The sequence below is a fragment of the Lampetra planeri genome, chromosome 11, assembly GCF_965212315.1.
Source record: "Lampetra planeri chromosome 11, kcLamPlan1.2.h2, whole genome shotgun sequence".
Classification (NCBI taxonomy): domain Eukaryota; kingdom Metazoa; phylum Chordata; class Hyperoartia; order Petromyzontiformes; family Petromyzontidae; genus Lampetra; species Lampetra planeri.
The window spans coordinates 5,119,550-5,141,979 of NC_136117.1; the positions used below are offsets into that span (position 1 = coordinate 5,119,550).

At 44.8% G+C, this 22,430-nt stretch overlaps 1 protein-coding gene across 1 annotated transcript; it reads right to left on the bottom strand.

Moving 5' to 3' along the window:
* Window positions 1-503: 503 nt before the first annotated feature.
* Window positions 504-21,679, bottom strand: LOC144721224 (oxytocin receptor-like). The gene is made up of 4 exons (XM_078598668.1): window positions 21,155-21,679; window positions 12,896-13,705; window positions 10,771-10,994; window positions 504-2,140 (listed from the first exon to the last, which is right to left on the bottom strand). Exons 2-4 carry the CDS (start codon window positions 13,606-13,608, stop codon window positions 1,821-1,823), a joined length of 1,257 nt encoding a protein of 418 aa, XP_078454794.1. The 5' UTR covers window positions 13,609-13,705; window positions 21,155-21,679; the 3' UTR covers window positions 504-1,820.
* Between the last annotated feature and the right edge of the window lie 751 nt (window positions 21,680-22,430).

The window sequence follows — 22,430 nt, forward strand, 5'->3', positions numbered from 1 at the left end:
TTTTTAATGCAGTTTTTTAAGGTTTTTTTTTAGGAGTGGGGGGGGGGGGGCATTTAGATGTCAGGGTTATGGTAGTTTAATCTGGATAGTTTACCTAACTTTATTTTTAAATGAAATATAAGTAAAATATTAATTAATATCCGACACGTCGTTATTTCCGGATCAACCTGCATTGCATCAGCCCACCGACCACCTGGAGGACCGATTCAGGCCACTGGTGGTCCAGGGACCACACTTTCAGAACCACCGCGTTAGAGGAAGCTCTATAGGGCCCCTGAAGAGGGTGTATTTCTTACTCTTCAATCCTGGCCAGACGTGTTTGAAGATGTTGAGTTACTCTCGCATTATTCCACCACAAGTAACCTGCAGATCGACCGCGATGCATCCATTTTACAGCTGCGTGGACAGAGGTGGGTGGATTTAAGAATCTTCGTGAAGGATGGTGATAAAGGTAAGTTAACCACCGTGAAGATTAAAAGTTCTGAGAATTGAAGATATTTCAATTTAAGGTTCCAGCCGGCACTTTTATTAACAATACACCACCACAAAACAATTAAATACATACTTTTTTTTTACAAACCGCCTCATATAAAAAAAATCCCTGCCAAATTACTCCATTGGAATGTACATAACAATTAGACACTTGCGCACAACTTGGCAGGACCCCCCTAAAACTGAGTCCTGAGACTCAGGCTTTTTTTGGTAAACAAGCATCCATAGTTTTAGCTGACATTGCCATGCCGTGTAATAATAAACTCAACATATATTAAACTAGCTTGTTTGCCCGTCCTAGGACGGAAGCTGTAATATTTACGAAAAACTTGAGCAGAGTATAATTGTATCTTGTGTAAATTTAATGACAGTGAATCTGGCACAAAACGAAGTCATCAAACACGTAACTGCATTTCACTGTAGCACTGTATTAATGGCAGTAAATGTGGCACAAAACGAAGTCATAAAACACTTCACTGCAGTTGACTGTAGCACTGTATTGATGGCAGTGATTCTTGCACAAAACTACGTCATAAAACACCTCACTATATAACTGACCTTCAATTTGTTAAAATTCACTGCTCTGATACTTTATTCTCTTCTGCTTCGGTCGCTGGGGTTGAAATAAATTGGAATTCGATACAATATCTGGAAAATCACCGAAAAAATGTCTATTTTACCATAATGTAGAAGCATAAATTAGGCACATTTTGTCTCAAGTGCTGAATAAATAAATAAAGACACCAAATCCATTTTGTTGTTGCGTAGAATTATATATTAGATTAACTTTGAATAAAGAAACGTCAAACTGAAAGCAAATTTGCGAAAAAAATGATTTCCGCTCGACCTGCGTGAGTGTAGCAATCCACCCGCTCATGAATATTAATGACGGGGGGGGTGCAGCATGTGGTGTGACGTCACGCGCGTTACACACAAACACATTCTTGGCTCATTATAGTAGTAATGTCACATTAATCTTCCTGAAACACCAGCCGTCTGTGTGTTTTCTGTTATGGGCCGAGTGTACCTACCGATTAATCATGACTATGGCGAGTCTTTGATTTGCTTTTCTTAAAACAATCACTGCCAGTGCGTTCGCACGGGATCCACAGCCCAGGGCAGATGGAGTGTGGGTGGCATGGGATGCGTGATGACAGCTCGCAAGAACGTGCGCTCTGATGTTACCGCTGCGCAGGCTCGCTTTCCCGCACGCCAGCAAAACTTTTTTTTTGGGAATGTGCAGTAACACCGTGGCACGAACGTACGTACGTTGAACTTCTTTCACCGCCGTAATCGGAGGTGCGATGGCGCTACGGTGACGCTGGCGACTACAGCGGTGCTGCGGATCTTCGCATCTCGGGGGTGGCGGCGGTGGCGGCAGCGGCGGGGGAGCTGCGGCACTGCGTGGGTGCCGGCGACAGCGCGTAGACCACGTGCTCCGTGTTGGGGGAGGAGCCCGCCCCGCGCCTCGTCGGCGTTCGGCACCGCCGCCGCTGCTGGCGGCACGTGGCGGGGCACCGCACCTGGCGGAAGCACGCCAGCACCTCCTCGAGGAGGTGCCCGCTGAACGACATGTAGATCCACGGGTTGGTGCAGCTGTTGAGGCTCGAAAGGAGCATCACGATGGTGTAGGTGGGGTCGGATGAGTCTGCGGCGTCGGGGGGGTGGAGGGGGGGAGACAGCGTGGGATTGTGAAAACTGTGATCCGTGCGCCGACTGTGACGTCGTTATTTGATTTTACCAGGTGAGGCACATTGAGCTATAGAGCTCTTTTTCAGAAGCAACTTGGCCACAAATGATCGCTCAACGAAGTGGCGGCTTATCGTGTGGACATTTAGAGCAGCCAAATACTCTTAAACGCACGTTGATTCTAAATGCGGGGGAACAACCGGAGGACCCGGAGAAAATTCCACGCTACTACGGTGAGAGAAACACGCAAATTCTAAATATACAGGCGCCAGGGTCGGGATTCGAACCTACGTATTCCTGTAGACTAGGCCAGGCAATTAACATCTCGCCACCGCGGCGCCCACAACTGCGCCACTCAATGAAGGGCCCAAGAGGTTGTTGTTGTTGCAGCCATTGGCAGCAGCACAATCTCCCGCAACAGGTGCACATAATCTGTCTTTATCAAGGTGCATATTGACAGTCTCCGGCGAATGAATTAACTTTTAATTATGTCGGTGGTTTATATAATTACGTGTGTATTCAGCATCTGGTTGCTACATGTGCGCACAAAAATATATGCGCATTTTTTGCATTTGTTATTGCTCGAAATGAGAGAGACACGTTTTACTACTTTTCCCCAGGCCCACAATAGGCCACTGAGGCTGTGCTAAGAGGTTTCCCCCACGGGGAGGAATGCTATAGTTCTAGGTGTCGGTGTGTAAAGTTTTACAGGGACCAGTTGCGAGTCTGACCGCAAAATCTCGATTTTGACACGCAAACTAAACTAATGTTTTATTTCACCAGGTAAGGCCCACTGATCTATACAGCTCTTTTTTAGACGAGACCTGGCCACAAATGAAAGCAAAACAAAGTGGCTTATCGTGTGCAAATTTATAGCAGTAAAATACTCTAAACGCGCATTGATTATAAATGTGGAGGGGACGAAGCTGAGGACCCGGAGAAAATCCACGCGACCACAGCGAGAGCTCACAAACTTCTAATATACAGCAGGCATCAAGGTCCGGATCGAACCCCCGCCCTCCTGCATACCAGCCGAGGGTGTTAACATCTCGCCAGGTGCAAATAGGGAAACTCCTCGACTTGCTGTAAGAACAGGTGCTGTTCTGCTTTGTTTCAGTTGGCAACACTATACACGTTGGTGCCCTCCTATCCGGGCAGCTGTACGGTCCAGGCCATTCTCTGATTGCATCAAGAAACTCGCCCTGTGTTTGCAGTGGTGCCATTGTTGGATGCTCCTCTACCATCTCGTGCGGTGGTGGTATGGTGCAGCAGAAGTGCATTCACCGATTGTTGTATAGGATCCACGGTTCGCATCCGCAAGGCCATCCTGCGTAATACGACAGGTGCATTAACCTTCACAATGTGCGCCGTTTGCTTCAGAGTTTACGCTAAGGATCTGTGATGTAATTTGAAAAGAGTAGGCCATTGTGTACCAGTGCCATGGTTCAAACTTGCTCAATTCTATTCTGCAAAGAGACCTGATAACAAAGGATTTGATTAATTTCCCCAACGATCCATCCATTCTATTGTAATAACACTCTGGAGACGGCTTGTGGAATCGGTCCTTTTATTTACTTTCCTCAGTTCACAAGCACTCCCCGTTGCTGGCAGGCAACGGGAAGTGGGCAGACAGATTGCAAGAGACGCACCGCCACGTGGCACTCGGAGCCCCGCTCGCGCGTGGCCCCTCTCTCTCTTCGTTCCTTGTCTGACCACGTGTCCCTCGGCTCTTCCCTTATTTAATGCCTGGGTCACGTGGTACGCTCCAGCCAATCCTTAATAGCCTGCGCTGAATGTTCCAGATTCCTCCATCAACTCCCGGGACCACGCCCCTGACTTGTCCTCCCATTGGCTGAGGCCAAGAGTAGCAGAACCAATCATCCGAGCTGACATCCCTCGATCACGCCAGGGCCATGCTCCCAGGCTCTCCCCCCATTGGCTGTAGAGCAGGACCGGCAGAGCCAATCACCACGTGAGCCGGACATAGGCTCTCATTACACTATTATGATAGCATTGATCTACCACCCTCCCAACACCTCTCCTCAGTTTCTTCAAGATCTCTCTGAGATGCTCGTCATGCTGCACACAAGTACCAGTAGGCAACTCCTCCGTGGTGACTTTAAAATTGATGGAAATGCTGCCAGCTGTCCATTTTCTAAAGATGTCATGGCAAGTCTTGATACTTTGGCATTTCACAACACGTTCTCAAACATTCTCGCAGTCACACTCTTGACCTGGTTTCTGCCAGTGGAATCTTGGATACCAATTTATCGGTGGTGGATCCTGGCCTATGGGTATTTTTTGTGTTTTTATTTGGTTTTACCCCCGATCATCTTTCCTTCAATTTTTGTAACATAAAGGACATCACTCAAACGTATTTATCAGATCAATTCGTACAGTACCTGCTTTGCTCAACCAACTATCTTTCATTGGATAATATCACTCAGTTGTAAAAGTCAACCCTTGGTTGATGTGTTGTTAACTTTCGAGGCACACGTTAATTACATTGTCAAAGTCATTTTTATTTAATTGACAGAACGTTGACTGGTTACCCAACCCCTCCTCCACTGTCATCGATGTGTAGTGGCATAGCACTGGCTGCTGGTAGGAAAGGGGATCTGCGTCGTACGGCAGCCCTGACGTCAGCAGGCCAGGATATACACGAGAGGGGGATCTTGGGTAAAGGTCAAAGAAGGGGCACACAAGGAACTGGCTAGTAGGTTCTAGAAAGGGGGCGTGGCCGGGGGCGGACCGAGGCCACGCTGACAGTATAAGATGGGCCCCTGTAGGGGACCTCGGGGCTGTTGTTGGAGTGGGATTCCCGTCGTGCTGCTGAAGTCTTCTTCACCGTTCTTCTCGTCATCTTCTCCATCTTCACCATCTCGGGGTGTTACCAGTCAGGCAGCCGACCAACTGTCCTGGATGAGTAGCGTCACCGACAATAGATGGACTAATTATTAAGTGTGTTAACCCCGATGGTGCTTGTTAATAAAGAAGTGCCTCCAAGTCTTATAATCTCCGAGTTAGTCACTACAGATGTAAAGTGCTATATAAGCTGTAATTCTTCTTATTATTAATGCAGGGACGCCAACGAGGGCACTTTAGGCACATGGTTCAATTCCCCTGGTTGACCCTGTCCACCAGGTTGACACTGTCCAACTGGTTGAGCCTGCCCACCTGGTTGACCCTTCCCATCGGGTTGACCCTGCCCACCTGGTTGACCCTGCCCACCTGGTTGACCCTGTCCACTGGATTGACCCTGCCCACCAGGTCCTCTAAGCTAGAGAACCTCGTGGGTGGAGGGGGAGGAGGGCGAGGGAGGTGGCCACAGCCTCGTGGCTGCACAGGCTCGGCCACTGCTGCCAAGACTCGGAGAAGGGAAGGAGCTCGCTTGGGGGTTAGGGGGGCACAGGAGGGTCCCCTAGGAAGGGGGTTGTCTTGGGGGCTTTGCCAGGAAGGACCCCTAGGAAGGGGGCTGTCTTGGGGTCATTGCCAAGAGGGACCCCTAGAAAAAAGCCCTAGGGGTTGGCGCTGGAGGGTGAATGCTGTTGCATGCCGCCTCGACGAGTTCTCCCACTCTTGACTTGCATTCTCTTTGTCATCCAGGTCCTTCATCGCCTTCAAAAAATCACTGTATAAGTTTTTTTTGTTCCTTGGTAGTAAGTTTTATTTCCTAATTGCTTATGCCTCGAAAGTACAGCAAATGGCTATTATTGCCCACAAACTTTGCTTTTGTGATCAGGAGAGTAATATTTTGAAAATTACCTATTTTCCAGAACATTCCAGATAGATTCAGTGCTGAGTAAACTTGGAGTAACTTCTAGAACATTCTAGAACTTTCCAGTAATAAAAATAGTAGTGTAGTGTCGTTAGTATGAGTACCGTTGTGTAGAGACAGTACCATGTGGGTGCTACTGTAAGGGCAGAGCCTCTCCGCAGACATGGGATGGGCATACCAGGGGAGGCTGGGTAAACAGGGAGGGGCACGTGACCGCATGTGGTGCGGACGGAGGGGGACCAGGGTTGAGGAACATGTGAGGTGGGTCCTGAACCCTCACGAAGGATCAGGAAAAGAGGCGTGGCCAAGGGTGGGGCCTGGCCACGCAGTAAGGATAAAAGCCGAGCCCCGGGGGGCCGGGGTTGGTCCTGGTGTCTACAAACTAAGTTGTGGTACATTGGGGAAACGAAACGACATGTCTCAGACCGCGTTCGTGAACACAAGGCGGATTTGAAACACGGTAGGATCAATACCTCTGCCGTTGCTGATCATTGTTTTCATGCTGTGGGCTCATACGAAATTGATTTTTCCAAGAGGGAGGTACTCTGCAAACCTACCGGCCACCTTCAGAGATTTGTTCATGAAGCCATCCAGATATATAAACACGGACACAACTTTAACCGAGAAGATGGGTACAAACTGAGCAATCATTGGAAGGACGTTATTAACCAGGTGCTAATCTCTTATTAACACTGCTGTTGTGTGCATATGCGGGCATGATACTCTTATGCGGCGATGGAAGCTGATTCATGCTAATCTCCCTCCCTAATCCCTCTCTCCCTATTCCCTCTCTCCCTAATCCCCCATTAACACAACTGAGATGCTTGCGTCCGGAGGTGGAATTCCTTTCCAGCTCAGACCCCGCTTGCTTGCCCATCGCCACATATATAGCCTTGCTGTAGGTACTCTCTCGCTAGTTCAGCAGTTCCACTGCTGGATTATATTTTTTCCGCCTGAGGACGACCGCTTGTGTTGTGATCGAAACGTATTGATTTATTTTATTTTATACCTACGTGACTTTACCGAAAGAACCAAAGAGTATATATTTTCCATACTTTTTAGGCATAAGCAATTAGGAAATAATACTTACTACCCAGGAACAAAAATGTGTTATATAGTGTAATGAACTGTTTATGGTGATGAATACAGCGTCATGATAACTATCAGCAGGCTAAACGTTCTCGTTGTTTTTTTATGTTAATAGTTCTCATGTCAGAACATTTTATGAGGCTACTGCTAGTGATTAATAATAATAATAAAAACATTTGCTGCCATGAAGTGTGGATGCCATTAGCAGAAGTACACAGCCCGGGTCCGATCCGCCCCAATGACGCGATTCGATTAGGAAATTCCATCCGATTAAATCATCAACGTTTCTGTGCATTCAATCTGGATCAGTCCTTCGATGTGATCCCGATCATTCGGGATCTTCAATAGCATGAGAGAAGTATGTCAAGCCACGGGTTTTTTTCAACGGTTTTACTTAACTTGATTCCTGTGTCGTGGTCAAATCTTGTAATCAAAATTTAGTCTACTTCCTGTTGTCCAATCAATTCCAAATTTTGCACACGTACTCAGATCCGGTGACAATGCATGAATTCGCTACTTTAAAGCAATGTACATTTTGTAAGGACGCCTTATTATTTATTTGTGTAGGTAAAAAACGCCGCGGTCCATAAACGCTCGAAGTGCCTCGCCCAACCATGTGAACGAGTTATGGAAGTAATCTATTAATTCAAGTAAGCATTGATGTGGGAGCAGGCGCCGCATCATTGACGTACTTCTCGACCGTGAGTTAAACGAAGTTGTTAATAAAACCGTTGTCTTTAAAACACTTTTTTAAAGGAGTTTTTATTATTGTCAAGTAAAAAAAGCTATTTGTTTTTCAAAAAAACTCACTTGAGTCTCGAGGCTCTTGTTTTTTTTCTGGAGGTGATACTGCACCGGGATGTTTGGCCTACTCTTTTTTATTAAACAAATGTGTTTTTCGTGGGAGGAAACCAGAGTATGCCGAGGAAAAACGTACTGCATTTAAGAAGGTAGCATGCAATGCTCTGCTAAGATGGATTCACAAATCCACATGTGGATGCCTAGAAAATGTTGGAAATTCACAAATCTGCACACGATTCACCAACCCTGGCCTCCAAAGCATAGGATCACAAAGCATGCAACACAACTCCAAAATACATTATAAGGATTGAATTGTTTCTCCGGCAGCATCTATTGATTCCTATGTTCAACAATGGGGAAACATTGATTCATGAATCCAATTACGACCCGGGCATCTACTTTCAAATCTGATATAATAGATAACTAAGAAGAGCAATTAGTAAATTAAACTGTGATTCCTGTAACCTTTTTTCATTTCATCATAATCAGGTTATTAAAGCACCCAATCAGCTGATCAGGATGTGACCCCGATGTTTATTGGCTTCCATTCAAGACAAAGAGAGATGGACAGACCGAGTGGAAGAGCTACTTGATCAGAGAGGAATGACGTAGAAACAGCAGTAACACATTGGATACGATGATTGACAACAGTGACGAACCGTTGCTACCTAAAGTGTGTGGCACCCGTCGGCCTGTGTAAAAGGGGTTGGATGAAAATGTTTTGTTAGTATTTGTGTCTTCTATAACAATTGGTGGGCAGCAGTACAGTTGGACCAAAGTTATCCGGGCATATTGTTGGCAATATCACTTCCTCATATTCCTTCCAGGTCTTGGTAGATGCTTGCTAGCATCACTTGCCTCTGTCATAGGTCTATAAATCTAAATAACGGAATCGTTACCTTCATAGTTCATGCAATACACTATAAACCCGTTGAATAGCATTCAATTCCCAGCCATACACTTGCATTGGTAATTCATTTTAAACCGAGCCTGAGGCTTCCTTAATTTAGTAGTAAAAGCAGTAGCAAGTGGTCTTTTATTTTTCCAAGAGATGGAAATCATCACATTTAGGCAATATGAGACACGGTCTTATTACTCACAAGAGGTATCCTGAGTTAAATCACATGTTTGATTTCAAAATTGTGCGGCACAAGCACAAATATGGACAACAAATCTTAACATTAAGGTGAAATTGCACATTAATTTCAAACGATGTAAAAATCAGAACTGATTATGTCATTGAATATTAAATTAAAACAACAATGGCAGACATTGAACATGTAAAAAACAGTTGCGTTTAGCATCGATAATTTACAACCAAATAATCGGTGTTTGAGAGAATGACTTCAAGGCACAAATTGGAATGCAAATTTCATCCGAGAGAGTGGTTTGACGTACGAGAATGATAATTGACAAAAATCATGATGAATGCTTGCAGCAGAACTTTGTAACGGTCCTAGGCTGCAATAATTCAGATGTGACAGCAGCAAAGGCTCGGGGCAAAATTTGTCGTACAGGAAATTTAAAATGAAATTTCCCACTGAAATGCTGAACTACACAAAAGTACATCGTGGCCACATTGTAAATATGAGGAATGTGAAGGGACACATTTTAATGTATTGCCCTTGAGAGATTACATTACCACAATCAATCACGGATAGAAAATGTGGATGATGGATCGATGTTTGTAAGTTGATTTGGAGAAACGGAACGTATCCCTACAGGAATCCCAGCTTGATTCTCATGTCATTGACTACGTTTGGGATTTGTGTTTTAAAGATTCAAGAGAGGAAGCTATATATACAATTGTAGGGAGTGAAGGCCTTTAATCAATACCTATTTCAGTGTGTAAACTAAACTAAACCATTTGTGTTTTCCCAGGTAGGGATCACTAAGCTATATAGCTATTTTTCAGAAGCGACCTGGCCACAAATGATAGCTCAACAAAGTGGCTTATCATGTGGAAATTTATAACAGCCTAATACTCAAAACGCATGTTTCTAAGGAAGGAAAAACCGGAGGACCCGGAAAAAAATCCACACGACCACAGGGGGAACATGCAAACTCCGAATATACAGGCGTCACGGTCGGGATTGAACCCAAAACCTCCTGTATCCTGGGCAAGGTAGTTAACAGGCAGCCGGGCATTGGTACACCCCCACCCTTAATGACAATGAGCAACGTACTGACAGCTACTGCTATTTCTAGATTTGAAGCTTTCGTGACTGCAAGGATTCATACTCTTAGGTTAATTCGGTAAAGTCACATAGGTAAAAATAATAATAATAAAAAATAATAATAATTAATGAAAATAACTAAATGAAATCACGACGTTTCGGAAGCAACACAAGCCTCCGTCATCAGGTGTAACTGCTCCAGTAAAATTACTGTAGCGTGTAAAGAGAGCTATTCAAGACACGTGTTTTTTTTTTTACACTGATTTACAACAGTGTTTCATTCCCATTTGCAATTCAGCGTCCAGGCATCGTACATGCATTGTACAAGCACCGTACATGCATTGTACAAGCACCGTACATGCAGTGTACAAGCACCGCACATGCAGTGTACAAGCACTGATATGGTTATCTCTCCCCCCCCACTCATTGGCTCCTCCCTGCCCAACTACTGCTATCCCATCGCTTGTCGATGTCATTCATCTATTTGGAGACCACTGGCTGTGATGACGCAAGGATCCACACTGCTCAATTATGGGTGGCCTTGTTCCTGCTGGTGGCTCGTCCATAGCTGCACAACATTACCTGTCCCACAACGCTGGACTGGAGCCTTCTCTATAGCACCACTTTCAGGCGATTGCCACTCATTACTTCGCCTGATAATTTGCGGAATTGGATGGAGGAACGATGGTGTGCCAACTGTGAGACCTGACAGACGACAGGCGATGGCGCGGCGATGGCAATCACCGTCGTCTGGTGCGGTCTCGTCCCAGGCTGCCCACATCTGGATGACGAAGAAGGGAGTCCAGCAGACGACGTAGACCACGATGATGACGAGCGTCATCTTGATGGTGCGCACCTTGGCTCGGGAGATGCAGCGCACGCTGCTCACGCGCGAGCACACGGGCGATTGAGACTGCGAGCCCCGGGGGTCCTTGGGGTATCGGCCACGCGTCTTGAGGCGCAGGTTCCTGCGGGCAATGCGTGACAGTCTTAAAACGATTTCTCAGTGCAGTAAATCCTCCCTATGCGCGAGTTCTGGATTCGCGAGTTGTGCACTAATCGCGAGTTACTAAATGTCTACTGATTCCCTATTCGCGACCCACCGGACTCCGGTATTCGCGAGTGTACGGAGCATCCACACCGAGGAAGTGCGTGCAGAAATTTAACTTTTAAAACTGCGAAGATCAGGCACGGCCCTTCAGCTGCCCGCTTGGTCCTCAAGCCTCGTATTAATTGCGCTCTGAACTCGCAATTGTGCATTTTTTACTTTATACGTAATTATACTCGACTCGTTAATACATTTTGGTATAAACGAGTAGGCTGTGAGGTCCATTAAAGAGAACGCGAATGCAATCAGGGAAAGTGCTTCGGCGAGTACTCCCTAGAATGCTAAAATGATAACTGTGCGACGTTGTTATAAAACACCCGCATCCCCTGAAGAGTCATCCTCCTGAATTCCTCACCACCACCACCACCACCTCCAAGGAAATTAAAAACACATTGCTTTTCATAACTTATTTATTGTAGAAATTGTTATTAAACATTTACCATTTCCACCGTATGTTTACTCGTACCAGGAACGTCACCCCATGTTTCCCATTGGAACAAGGTTTCTGCATTCACAAATTCTGAATTCCCGAATGTTTTGAAGAATGTAACCCTCGTGGCCAGAGAGGGTTTACAGCATCGAGGTGGCCACGTGATTCAGAGGTCGAGAGGCCTGAACTGGAATCGCTGAGATCCTGGGTTTGAATCCAGGCAGCGGTGTGTTATGAAACCAGGTTCTGAAGTGTAAGGAGTTTAGTTGTTTCGGTCGGGTCACCAACGACCGCACAAAATAAAATAACCGTCGCATTAAATTTTGTGTTGCACTTAATGTGGCTGAAGTCTAGTTCTGAGAATATAAATATCTGTTATCTTTTGTCTGTTATGCGTTAAACATTGCTCCCATATGCAGAGCAAGTGGGAAAGCGCTGCCTGCTCCCCTCACCGAGCGAGATCAATGTAGATCTCTCAGAGGGATGCTCCGCTCGGTGAGCGGCCCAAATGGACACGATGCAGAGAGGACAACTGGGATACAATTTTACGTATATATATATTTTTTTACAAATATCGTTAATTAAAACAAAACAAATCTTGGTGTTGAAGTAGCTGATGTAAATAATGGCTTGTAATGGTCATAAACCAACTAAAGACCATGGGCCTGTCTTGGGGGGAAGCAGAGAAAGCTGCTAAAACCGTCCGGCATGGCGTGGACTTGTTGTGGCCTTGTGCTCCACAGGGAGCGAAGAGGAGTAAGTCATGGCCATGTCAGAGACACTGAGATCCAGCGAGTGCCACAGAAACTGGTTAATAGTGACATCGGTTAACGTTTGGCCTCCCGTGGGACAGTCCATAAATGACGTCACGCGATTTTGGACGATTTTAGACCCCTCCCCCCCCTTCGTCACACGGCGTCATAAAAAGTCAGACCCTCCTCAAATATGACGTCACAAAGCTCTGCTCCCCCCCAAAAAAACATGCTTCAAATCGCTTTAAACTATTGTCATTGTAGTGCGTATTTAATGTGGCGCTGCACTCTGATGTTGTAGGATAAACATTTATTAATACGTCTATTTAATGAAGTAGAACGTGTTGTCTATATGTATTTAAAGTTGCGCATTTTGATGTGACATCACATTTCTCAAACACCCCCCCCCCCCCCTTCGTCACACATCGTCACAAATGTCTGACCCCCCCCCCCCCCTAGGTGCGTCACGTCATTTATGGACGGCCCCTTTGCTGGATCTAAGTTGCCGGACGGGGGCACAGATAGGGGTTCAAGGCAGCAGATGTCCGAGACATCGATGCCCAACGTCGCGCACCAAACCTGCATATCTCGAGCAGAATGGCCCCGTAGCACGCCGCCAGGATGAGCACGGGCGCCACGTATACGGACACCGTGATCCACGTCACGTACGCCCGCATGCCCCACGGCTGCCCGAAGTCGGCCCAGCAGTCGAAGACGCCCTCCTCCACCTCCTGCAGCGAGAAGATGACAACCTGCGGCGTGCTGAGCAGGGCACTCAGCACCCACGCGCAGGCCACCATGACGTGCGCCTGCTTCCTCGGCTCGCCTCGTCGGCGCAGCATGCTCAGCGGGTGGCAGATGGCGAGGTAACGGTCGACGGTCATCGCGATGAGCACATAGGTGGACGCGAACATGCCCACCACCTGCAGGTACTTGACGAGGCGGCAGAGCGCGTCGGGCCCGTGGAAGCGGAAGGTCACGTCCCACGAGAGCTGCGGCAGGACCTGGAAGGCGGCCACGGCCAGGTCGGCGACGCTCAGGTGCTTGACGAAGAGGTTCATGCGCGACGCCTTGCAGCGCGTGCGGCTCAGCGCCAGCAGCACCGAACCGTTGCCGGCGATTGCGACGGCGACGATGGCGGCAAGCAGGGCGATCTCCGCCGCGGCGAGACGCTCGTCGCGTGCCGCCACCGCCGCCGTGCCCTCGTGGCGATCGGTGTCGTTGGGAGCCGCGTGGGAAATGTTGTCGTGGCGGGGCGTCCGGCTGGCGTTCCTCCACGGCGCGAGATCCATCGCTGTGCGCCGCGGGAGGCGCCGAGCGTGGCGGCGGCAGTGTTGGTGGCGCGGGGTTGAGGATGACGACGGTGGGGACTGCGATTTGCGATTTGCGCTATTGAACGAACGAAAAAGAAAGGGGGGTCAGTGTTTCAAGCACATCGACAGCAACAACTAACCGCCATTCGCAAATAAGTGGAGGTGACATCGCCAAAGTGATTGTACAAGGCTTGGATGCACTTTAAGGCCACGTTAAGTGTTTAAAGCTTGCTGGCAAGAGGTCATTGGAAAGACCCCAGGTGTTATGGCTTAAGTGAGGTGACACACACACACACGAGATGTACACACCCAAAAGCAAGTGGGTGTCGTTTAATACACAAACAGTCCAATATCCTGATTTAAAGTTTTCGTGACTGCAGGGATTCAAATATAAAAAAAAATATTGTTTAATATTTTTATTATTTTATTATTTCCCTTCTACGTGACTTTACCGAAAGAACCAAGAATATGAGTCCAATATCCTGTTGACCTTACAGACCAATGTTTAAAAGCAGCATTCGTTTAAGCAGGCAAATGGACTGGATTTGATTTTCTAAGTCTCATCAGCAGTCGGGGGATTAAGGAAGACTTATCTCCATTTAGTGGTCCAGACGAAGTTCTGTTAAGTCTACATTTTTATGGCAAGGGCCATTACGTACAAAAGTCTATTTAATGTGAAATAATGTTTGGTCTCACACCTCCCTGCCTCTCCCAACTCATCTGACCCTGCACCTCTACCCTCCCATCTTTCTCTCCGCTCCAGGAACCAAAGCTTTCTATCACAGCCCCCACTTAACCTTTTGCGCTCAGTGGGATGTCGTTCATCATTCTCCTTTGCTGCCCACTAAGTTTGAAACCCCCAATCCCTCAGTCTTACGTGCTGCCGACTCTGCCACTCGTCAATAAAATAAAAACCAGGACCTGCTTTTTTTTTACTCTGCCTAACATCACATTAAATTTAGTTTTGCACTTCATGTGGCTAAAGTTCAGTTCTGAGGATTAAAATATCTGTTTTTCTGTCACACAAGCATTACTATCGTAAAAATGCCCATTGTTTTTATATGTTTCGAGTTGTAGTCGCATTTCATAATAATTTAAACTTGTAACGCGCTGCACAGTATTCACTCGTAGAGAGAGAACATCTCAGAGGCGCGAGGAACCACAAGACAAGCAGGAAAGCAGCCACGCGATGAGTGGCGCCAACAATTGTCCAAGCTCTGCGGCACTCTACGTATCAAAGTGATATCAGCCAAATTAATGAGTGTTGGGAGAAAACCCATGCAGATGGAACAGATGAAGAAAACATTGTTGTGTTTGTACCACATCCTCCTGGCGAGCCAGCGAATGACACCACGGGGTCCACAGAAGGGGAGTTTTGTGCAATCCACGAATCTTCGCCTCCATTGCTGAATTAGAGGCATGCGCCATCACCTTTTATAAATGTTATACAAGTTACACTGAAAGGGTGAACTAACCACTGTCGAATTCGAACTTAGTGATGCAGCATCACCAGGTGGTATATTGATTTGTGTCACCCAAGAGGACAATATCGGCAATTATAACCTCAGTTTTTCTAGATACTCTGCATGGTTTGAAAATAAGGTTAATTTTATACACACACATGACAAATCTCTCATTTAGCCACGTATAATATGTTGTTCGTTGTGGTTGGTTTGGCCTCTATTTTCTGTTATTCTGTTCATCAAAAATGTATATGTATACTTGTTGAGGGGCTAATGGACCAACATTTTCAAGTCCCCTTTCATCACCTTTTTTAACACAATAATGTTGCACCTCTACATCTGAATTTTTTTTTTATTCCAGGGATATATGAATGTTTTTGCTATTGAAATCTGCATACAATTCCTACACTGATTTGAAGACTATCTGAATCATGTCATATGGTTTCCATAGTTATCCCTAAGAAATATAATTAATGAATTGGCAATTATCAAAGTACTCTTTTCTATTTTTATGCCCCTATTTTTTGCTATGGTGCCTTAATTATATTTTGTGGTGTTTTGTCCGAAATTTCTCCTTTGTCTCTGAATTGTTTAACGAAATTTGTAGTTCAGCATCGGTTTTATGGGCTTTCCTCCCATATTCAATGCACCATGCATTGCTATGCTCGTTAATAACAATTTAAACTTATAATGCGAACACTCTCGAACCGTGAGAATGACTCGGAGTTGCAAGGAACCACAGCCGCAGCGTCAGCAACAAACCCCCCCCCGCCCAAGCTCTGCTGTCCCCTACATATTAAGGTGTAATTGTCCAATTAATAAGTCTTCATGTGAGGGGGAAACCGGAACACCCAGTGGAAACCCATGCGTGTGAGGGGGACACACGCTGTCCCATGCAGTTGGAACAGGTGTAGTTCACATTTACTGTAGCGCCTTCACATGGCGAGGCGGCGTATGGAACCTCAACGCCCACGGGAAGGGAGTTTCACAGCATTTGTGTGGCGATCCACCAACTCTCACTGCCTTCCGCAGTGCTGGATTGGAGGCGTGCGCCACCGTTAAGGTAGTGCCATGCATTTTATTATTTTGCTCCTCCATGCGTTTGAATCTGGTTTGTTTTGAATTGCTGTTGTCTAAAATTGCCAACATTTGGCTGTCCTAGATTTTTTAAATGTTATAATTGGATGTAATAAAATCATCAGGATCAACTGTTCCAACAACATTAGCATATTCGCACAATTCACGAATACTCGATGATGACTTGAAGAACTACTGACCCATTAGCCACATATCACATATTTAAACATGGTTCATGAAGATCATTGGAAACAGATGAATGAAACAGAGGCCAACCAACAATGGGAGTAATGGGATTTTATTCACGGTTTTCTCTACCATTGCCCACATACGCACTCTTACATCAAATTCTGGAAAAGTCTTAATGCATTGTCCCCAGCCTCTTGTTGGCTGAAGAAGCATTTGACTCTGTAGAAATGTATGCAATCAAAGCTTTCAAAAAAGAAAAGGTGACATACACACATGGCACAGTGACATTAGAATAAACCTTAGTAAATAAAACTATAACAGTCTCAGATATGCCAACACCAATCATTTCTATTCTAATCTTGCCAGGACAGGGATTGGTATCCGTTTCAGTGTTCTGGTTATGATGCGCATCGTGTTAATTGTGCATCTCCCAGTTTTGTGTACAAGTTCCCAGACCAGGCGAGTGCACAGTGACTCTTCCACACCCCAGGTCGTTCCTGCAAGTTCTGTAGCAGGGCGATTCTTTAGTTTTATCTTTTCACAGAACTATTTTACGTGGGGCTTGAAGGCCAGGCTTCTGTTCATGGTCACCCCTAGAGATCTTGCAGAGGGGTCATAATGCACTGGGCTACCACAGAAGGACACATCAAGAGTGGCATCTGCTCCCTTCTACGTGACTTTACCGAAAGAACCAAGAAGATGAATCCCTGCAGTCACGAAAGCTTTAAATCGAAAAAAAATGCTGCGTGATTGTTCAGTTGGAAAGCGCTTGTGGTGGTTTTGGAGCGATGTTTTCAAAGTCTCAAGCAACGGAAATATGCTTCCCAAAACGTTAGCTTAGCTCTTAGAGTATTGGTAATGTTCTCGAAGGTTTTGCCCTGTGTAGCAAGGGCTGTGTCGTCAGCATATATGAACCTTGCAAGATGGTGTACATGGCATGTGACTTATAAATACAGTATGTTAAATCGTGACAGTGCTCGTACCGAGCCTTGAGGGAGACCATTGTTCATAGTTATATTGCGGCTGTGTTTACCAGCGAGGAAGTATGGTTGCTGACAGTGCCGGATTAAGCTAGTGCAGGGCCTGTAGCATAAGTTATAAAGGGGCCCTAAAAAAACATAAATATTAACACACATTTTAACCTGAATAGTAAAGTAATTGTATTTTTTCATTTTCTATACAGCCAGATAAAGCGACAAATCGCTAACCTTAAACACCCAGTCGTTCATAAAAGTTGAAGGCAGTATAGTACTATAGTAATAGAGCATGTGCAGAATCACTGAACCGGAATTGATAGCTTGAAAGTATTTATCGCGGGGCCCTTGAAAGTGTGGGACCCGTAGCGTATGAATCTTATGGCGGTACCCAGAGGTACCATTGTTCCCTGGCTCCCGCATAATTTCCGTGATGCAGTCATTTTTAGTCTGTTGATGGTCGGCAATGCGGCAATCGACTCATCTCGACGAGCTGTACACGATGCACTCTTCAAAATAGAAATTTTCGATAACGGATTTTTTATGCTCATGTTTGGCGTTTCGACATCGTGGAGTAGCACTGATTTCGGATTTATTGGTACCCCAGTTGCGGAGTTAAGTACACCCCTGGAAAAAAGTGTCCCAGAAATAAAAGATTTGATTGCCTCGGCCATTTTGTATTATTTGGTACCCTGGGATACCGCCATAAAGATCATATGCTACTTTTGCTAGTAGAATAATCTGGCACTGGTTGCCGAGCATCGCGTCAATTAGGTGTACAGTAGAACGACATCTGATGATTTTGCCCAACTTTCAGTGGCAGGCCATGGCGCCAAACTGTCATCGGCTGCAGCGAGGTCAATCGTTGCTTTGGTCAGTTTTCTGTTAACGCTGGAGACCAGCTTCTATGAGTGTGGTGAAAGCAACGATCTGCTCAAAACATAAATCAGAACGTGCAATCGGAATGAACTGAAGGCATTGTTAGAAAATACTTTAAAAAGTAGACTGCAAAGTCCAGGGCTCAGGGTTAATATGGGCAACTAAAGGCCACGTATGGCATTTGGTACACGAGTGGGAGATATCTGTTGAGAGAGTGTGTGTACCCAGGGCAGCGCTTGCAGAGAGACCAAAATTAAAACTATTCAATAAAGAGGCAGATGAGAGCAGGTTATTTGCGTTGTATTTTTGGAAATCTGAACTCGCTCATGGAAAGTTAAATACCATTACCTGCTATGACACGTGGTTCAGAATCAGTCATAAATGAAAAAAAAAATGATGGTGAAGAAAAAGAAAAGTGAGCTTGGGTATGACACATCATGAGAAGAAATGATGGCCAGTAGGAGTGAATAATTACTGTCAGCCAAAGGAGGCAATGTCCCCAAGAGGATTTCTACCACGGCGATAGAGCAATAACATCGGCTCATGTACAGGTGTGTGGCTTGTTGCATTGCAAAACCATGAGATATTGAAACTTGGTGAGGGCCTCCATTCAGTAGTGGATAGATCATGGCTGATAGTGGTGTTGGTGAAATAACACATTTGGATTGTTGTGAATTCAATGGTCACATCGTGTGAAAACGAATATAATCTTTAAGAATGCATTCAAGTCTTCTTGACGCAGGCATAATAGTGTATTGGCAAAATGGGACCTTTTTGCCACTATCAAAGTATGAACAAATAAGAATAGGATTAATCCTTTCTGGCAATAACACTGGTGTTGAGATGTTTGCATGTTCACCACAAGTAATGTGTGTGTAGCAGACTTGAGTCCTTGCAAAAGGTTTCTATTTGGTATTTGAACATCTTATAAAGCGTAAAACCTATTCTTAGTGTATTGGCACTGGCCATTTAGAGTCAATGACTTTGTACTCTGGAATGACGCAGACGTATGCAATATCACAAGCCTGAATTAGCCATGCCTTGCAATCAAACTAAATCCAAATTCCTGCAATTACACCACTCCCACCATGGCTTTCAAGTGAAATACGAATAAAAAAAACAGACTCTCATGCATAGATATAAAGAAAACATGCGTATACTCTAAACAATATACAATTCAACATAACTCTGTGAGGAGTAAATATGTAGAGCATATACTCGGCAATGTGTAATGAACAAGCAGGATTATTCGTTACATTTAGAATTTGGCCCGTTTTCATTATGTTTAACACGTATGCTTTCGCGACCAATATTATACACTGTGCCTGTGCTTGCTATATAAATATATATCAAATGTCGTGGGTTTACTCTCCAACACACCGGTATGCTGAACTAGTAACTAATTGGCATGTTTCGTTTACGTGACAACCCTTACACTAATTGGCTGTGTCGGGTGGTGGCAGGTTTAAGGACATTTATATTCACACGATCTAACCCAACAACCTGTTATTGTTTTTATTATCCCTCCGCCTGAGATAAAATTAGTACAACCTACTGAAGCTGCACTGCTTAATGATTTCCCAACACTGATTTAGGTCCACTTTGTTGGTAGAGCATTCTCCACTACCTAAACAATGTAATATTTCACTCGTATTTCAAAACGGTGTTCATCATGTGTCGTAGTTTATTTTATGATTACTGTGATTTGGACAGTTTTTTTGGAGGTTCTCATTGGAAATCTCAGATTTCTAAGACCACATCTTTTTTTGTTACATTAGTACCGATTTATATTTTTTACGTTATTTATAAAATAACATTGCAGTTAAAATGTAAGGCTCCAACAAATGGTTACACCCTAAAGTTACATATTTTGTCGTATTTCTCAGAATTTGCTTACATGTTACCCCCTGAAAATACATGTGGCTGATATACTTTGGTGTCCAAATTATAGGCTAAATCACTGGCCATCTGAATACAGGTATCACCATATCATTACTGGCCATGATCTACATACTGCTGAGTGAAGGTCATTCTACACAGTCCTGCCATGCTAATCCTAAGCATACGTACAACCAATAAAAAAACATGGATAACAAATCTTATTGTAACCCACTTTTGTGTTAACGTTTTTACAATCATTGAAACATCGATTAGTGTTCATTTAAAACCTAGAGGTATTTTAAAAAGAATTGACTGTACATTTTAGCTATCTCATTATTCACAACAGAATTTAAGATTTCCAATAGTTTCATTTATCGGTTAGCTGCTAACAGTTGTTTAAACATTTTGATTTAAAGCTTTCGTGACTGCAGGGATTCATATTCTTAGTTGTTTCGGTAAAGTCACGTAGAAGGGAAATAATAAAATAATAAAAATGAAACAATTACATTCTCACGACGTTTTCATCGCAACACAAGCAATCATCATCAGGTGTGAAAACCACAGCGATAAAATTTGAAAAAAGCGGCGTTTTTTTCTTAACGTCGTATTTTCTTGCTGTGGGTTTCACACCTGATGATGATTGCTTGTGTTGCGACCGAAACGTCGTGAGAATTTTATTGTTTCATTTTTATTATTTCCCTTCTACGTGACTTTACCAAAAGAACCAAGAATATGTGTTTAAACATGTTACATATATGCGTCTAAACCCCAAGGCTAAATCAGCATGGGAATTCCACATTCATATGACATGAGCCAGTTCCACACATAGAATAACCAATATTGATATACGTAAAAAAACATTAATCTCATCATTTAATTCATTATTCATTCGGCTGTATATAAACACAGTATATAACATATATATAGTGCCCTGTAGCAGAATAGATTCAATATTAATAACACACGATGCAAATAACACGATGTTTATGTATGACAAAGCAAGCAAACGATACAAGCAAGTCTACATTACATCTCCTTATAAAGTATACACAGCAGCTTTACCTTCTTCCTCCTCCTACGGGCAGTGCATTATTGCTGGTGCTCCTGCGTGATTCTCTCCTCTGGTGGGGGTGATTGTGACTTCTTGGGGGATTGGATGTGGCTTAGAGGATGAGCGCTCTCTCTCTCTTCATGCTTTTCCCAGTTCCACTGGATCTAAAGCTTCCCGAGCAGCCACTTAAATACCCGGAGCGTGCGTGTGCATCCACGCTTTCCAATCCATGCCCGACAACAGCTCCCCCACCAAACAGCCTTTTGTCGCTCCCCGGTCTCTCAAACGGCACCACCCACACTGCTGCATCTGCACGGCTGGGCCAGGGGACAGAGGCAGTCGCGCCCCTCGACGCACATTGACCAAATGGGTCTAAATGTATTAAAATGCCACCAAATGACTTGTGTATCAGTACCGTTATCACCTTGTTAGTACTGACAGTCAGACGTCGTACGTTTACACCCCCCATCGCCCCGCCCGCCGAGAGGTAGAACCTCTTCTTCTTTACATCAGCGGCTTCGCTGAGTGGGCGGTGGAAATTCCACATTCCGGCGAGGACGATCAGACCTATTTAAAACGGAAACAGGAGGAGGATTTCTCCACAACTCTGGCTGTCGCCTGATGAGGCTGGTTGTAATTAGGGGCGAAGCGTCGTATTCTAATTGTAAATGTTGTGGGTTTGCTCTCCAACACACCGGTGTGCTGAACCAGTAACGAATTGGCATGTTTAGTTCACGTGACAACCCTGACTAGTTGGCTGTGTCGGGACGATCAGACTGTTCGTAGAACGAAACCACCTGTTGACTTTTTACAAAGCAGTGCTGCTTTATTGATCACGGAGCGATAATGGGCTTAATTGGCCCTTGAGCATGATCTGAACTCGTATTTAACATTTATGCTAGCTCATCGATATGATTAAAAATATAATTAAGCATATAATACCGTGCTGATAATAACACTTATTATCACCAAGCGTGCCACTGCATGAAGCAACTTAAAAAAACAATACATATACAAATCACATAAAAAAAGCTCAGTTTATTCATTCACCTGCCAATCGACACCTCGACGCTGATTGGCTGAAATTAGGTTCACGTGGGTTTGATTACATTGTGAATTGAAATATCAGAATTCGTAAAACACTTAGAAAGTGTTTATACCATGGTTGATGTCCTGGTTGGTCTGCGGTGGCCTTGTCTGATGGGTGTGAGATTCGAGCGGGATAATTATTTCAGGAGACAAAACCGTTCCATTTCATCGGTAAAGTCGATGCTTATTATATAATGT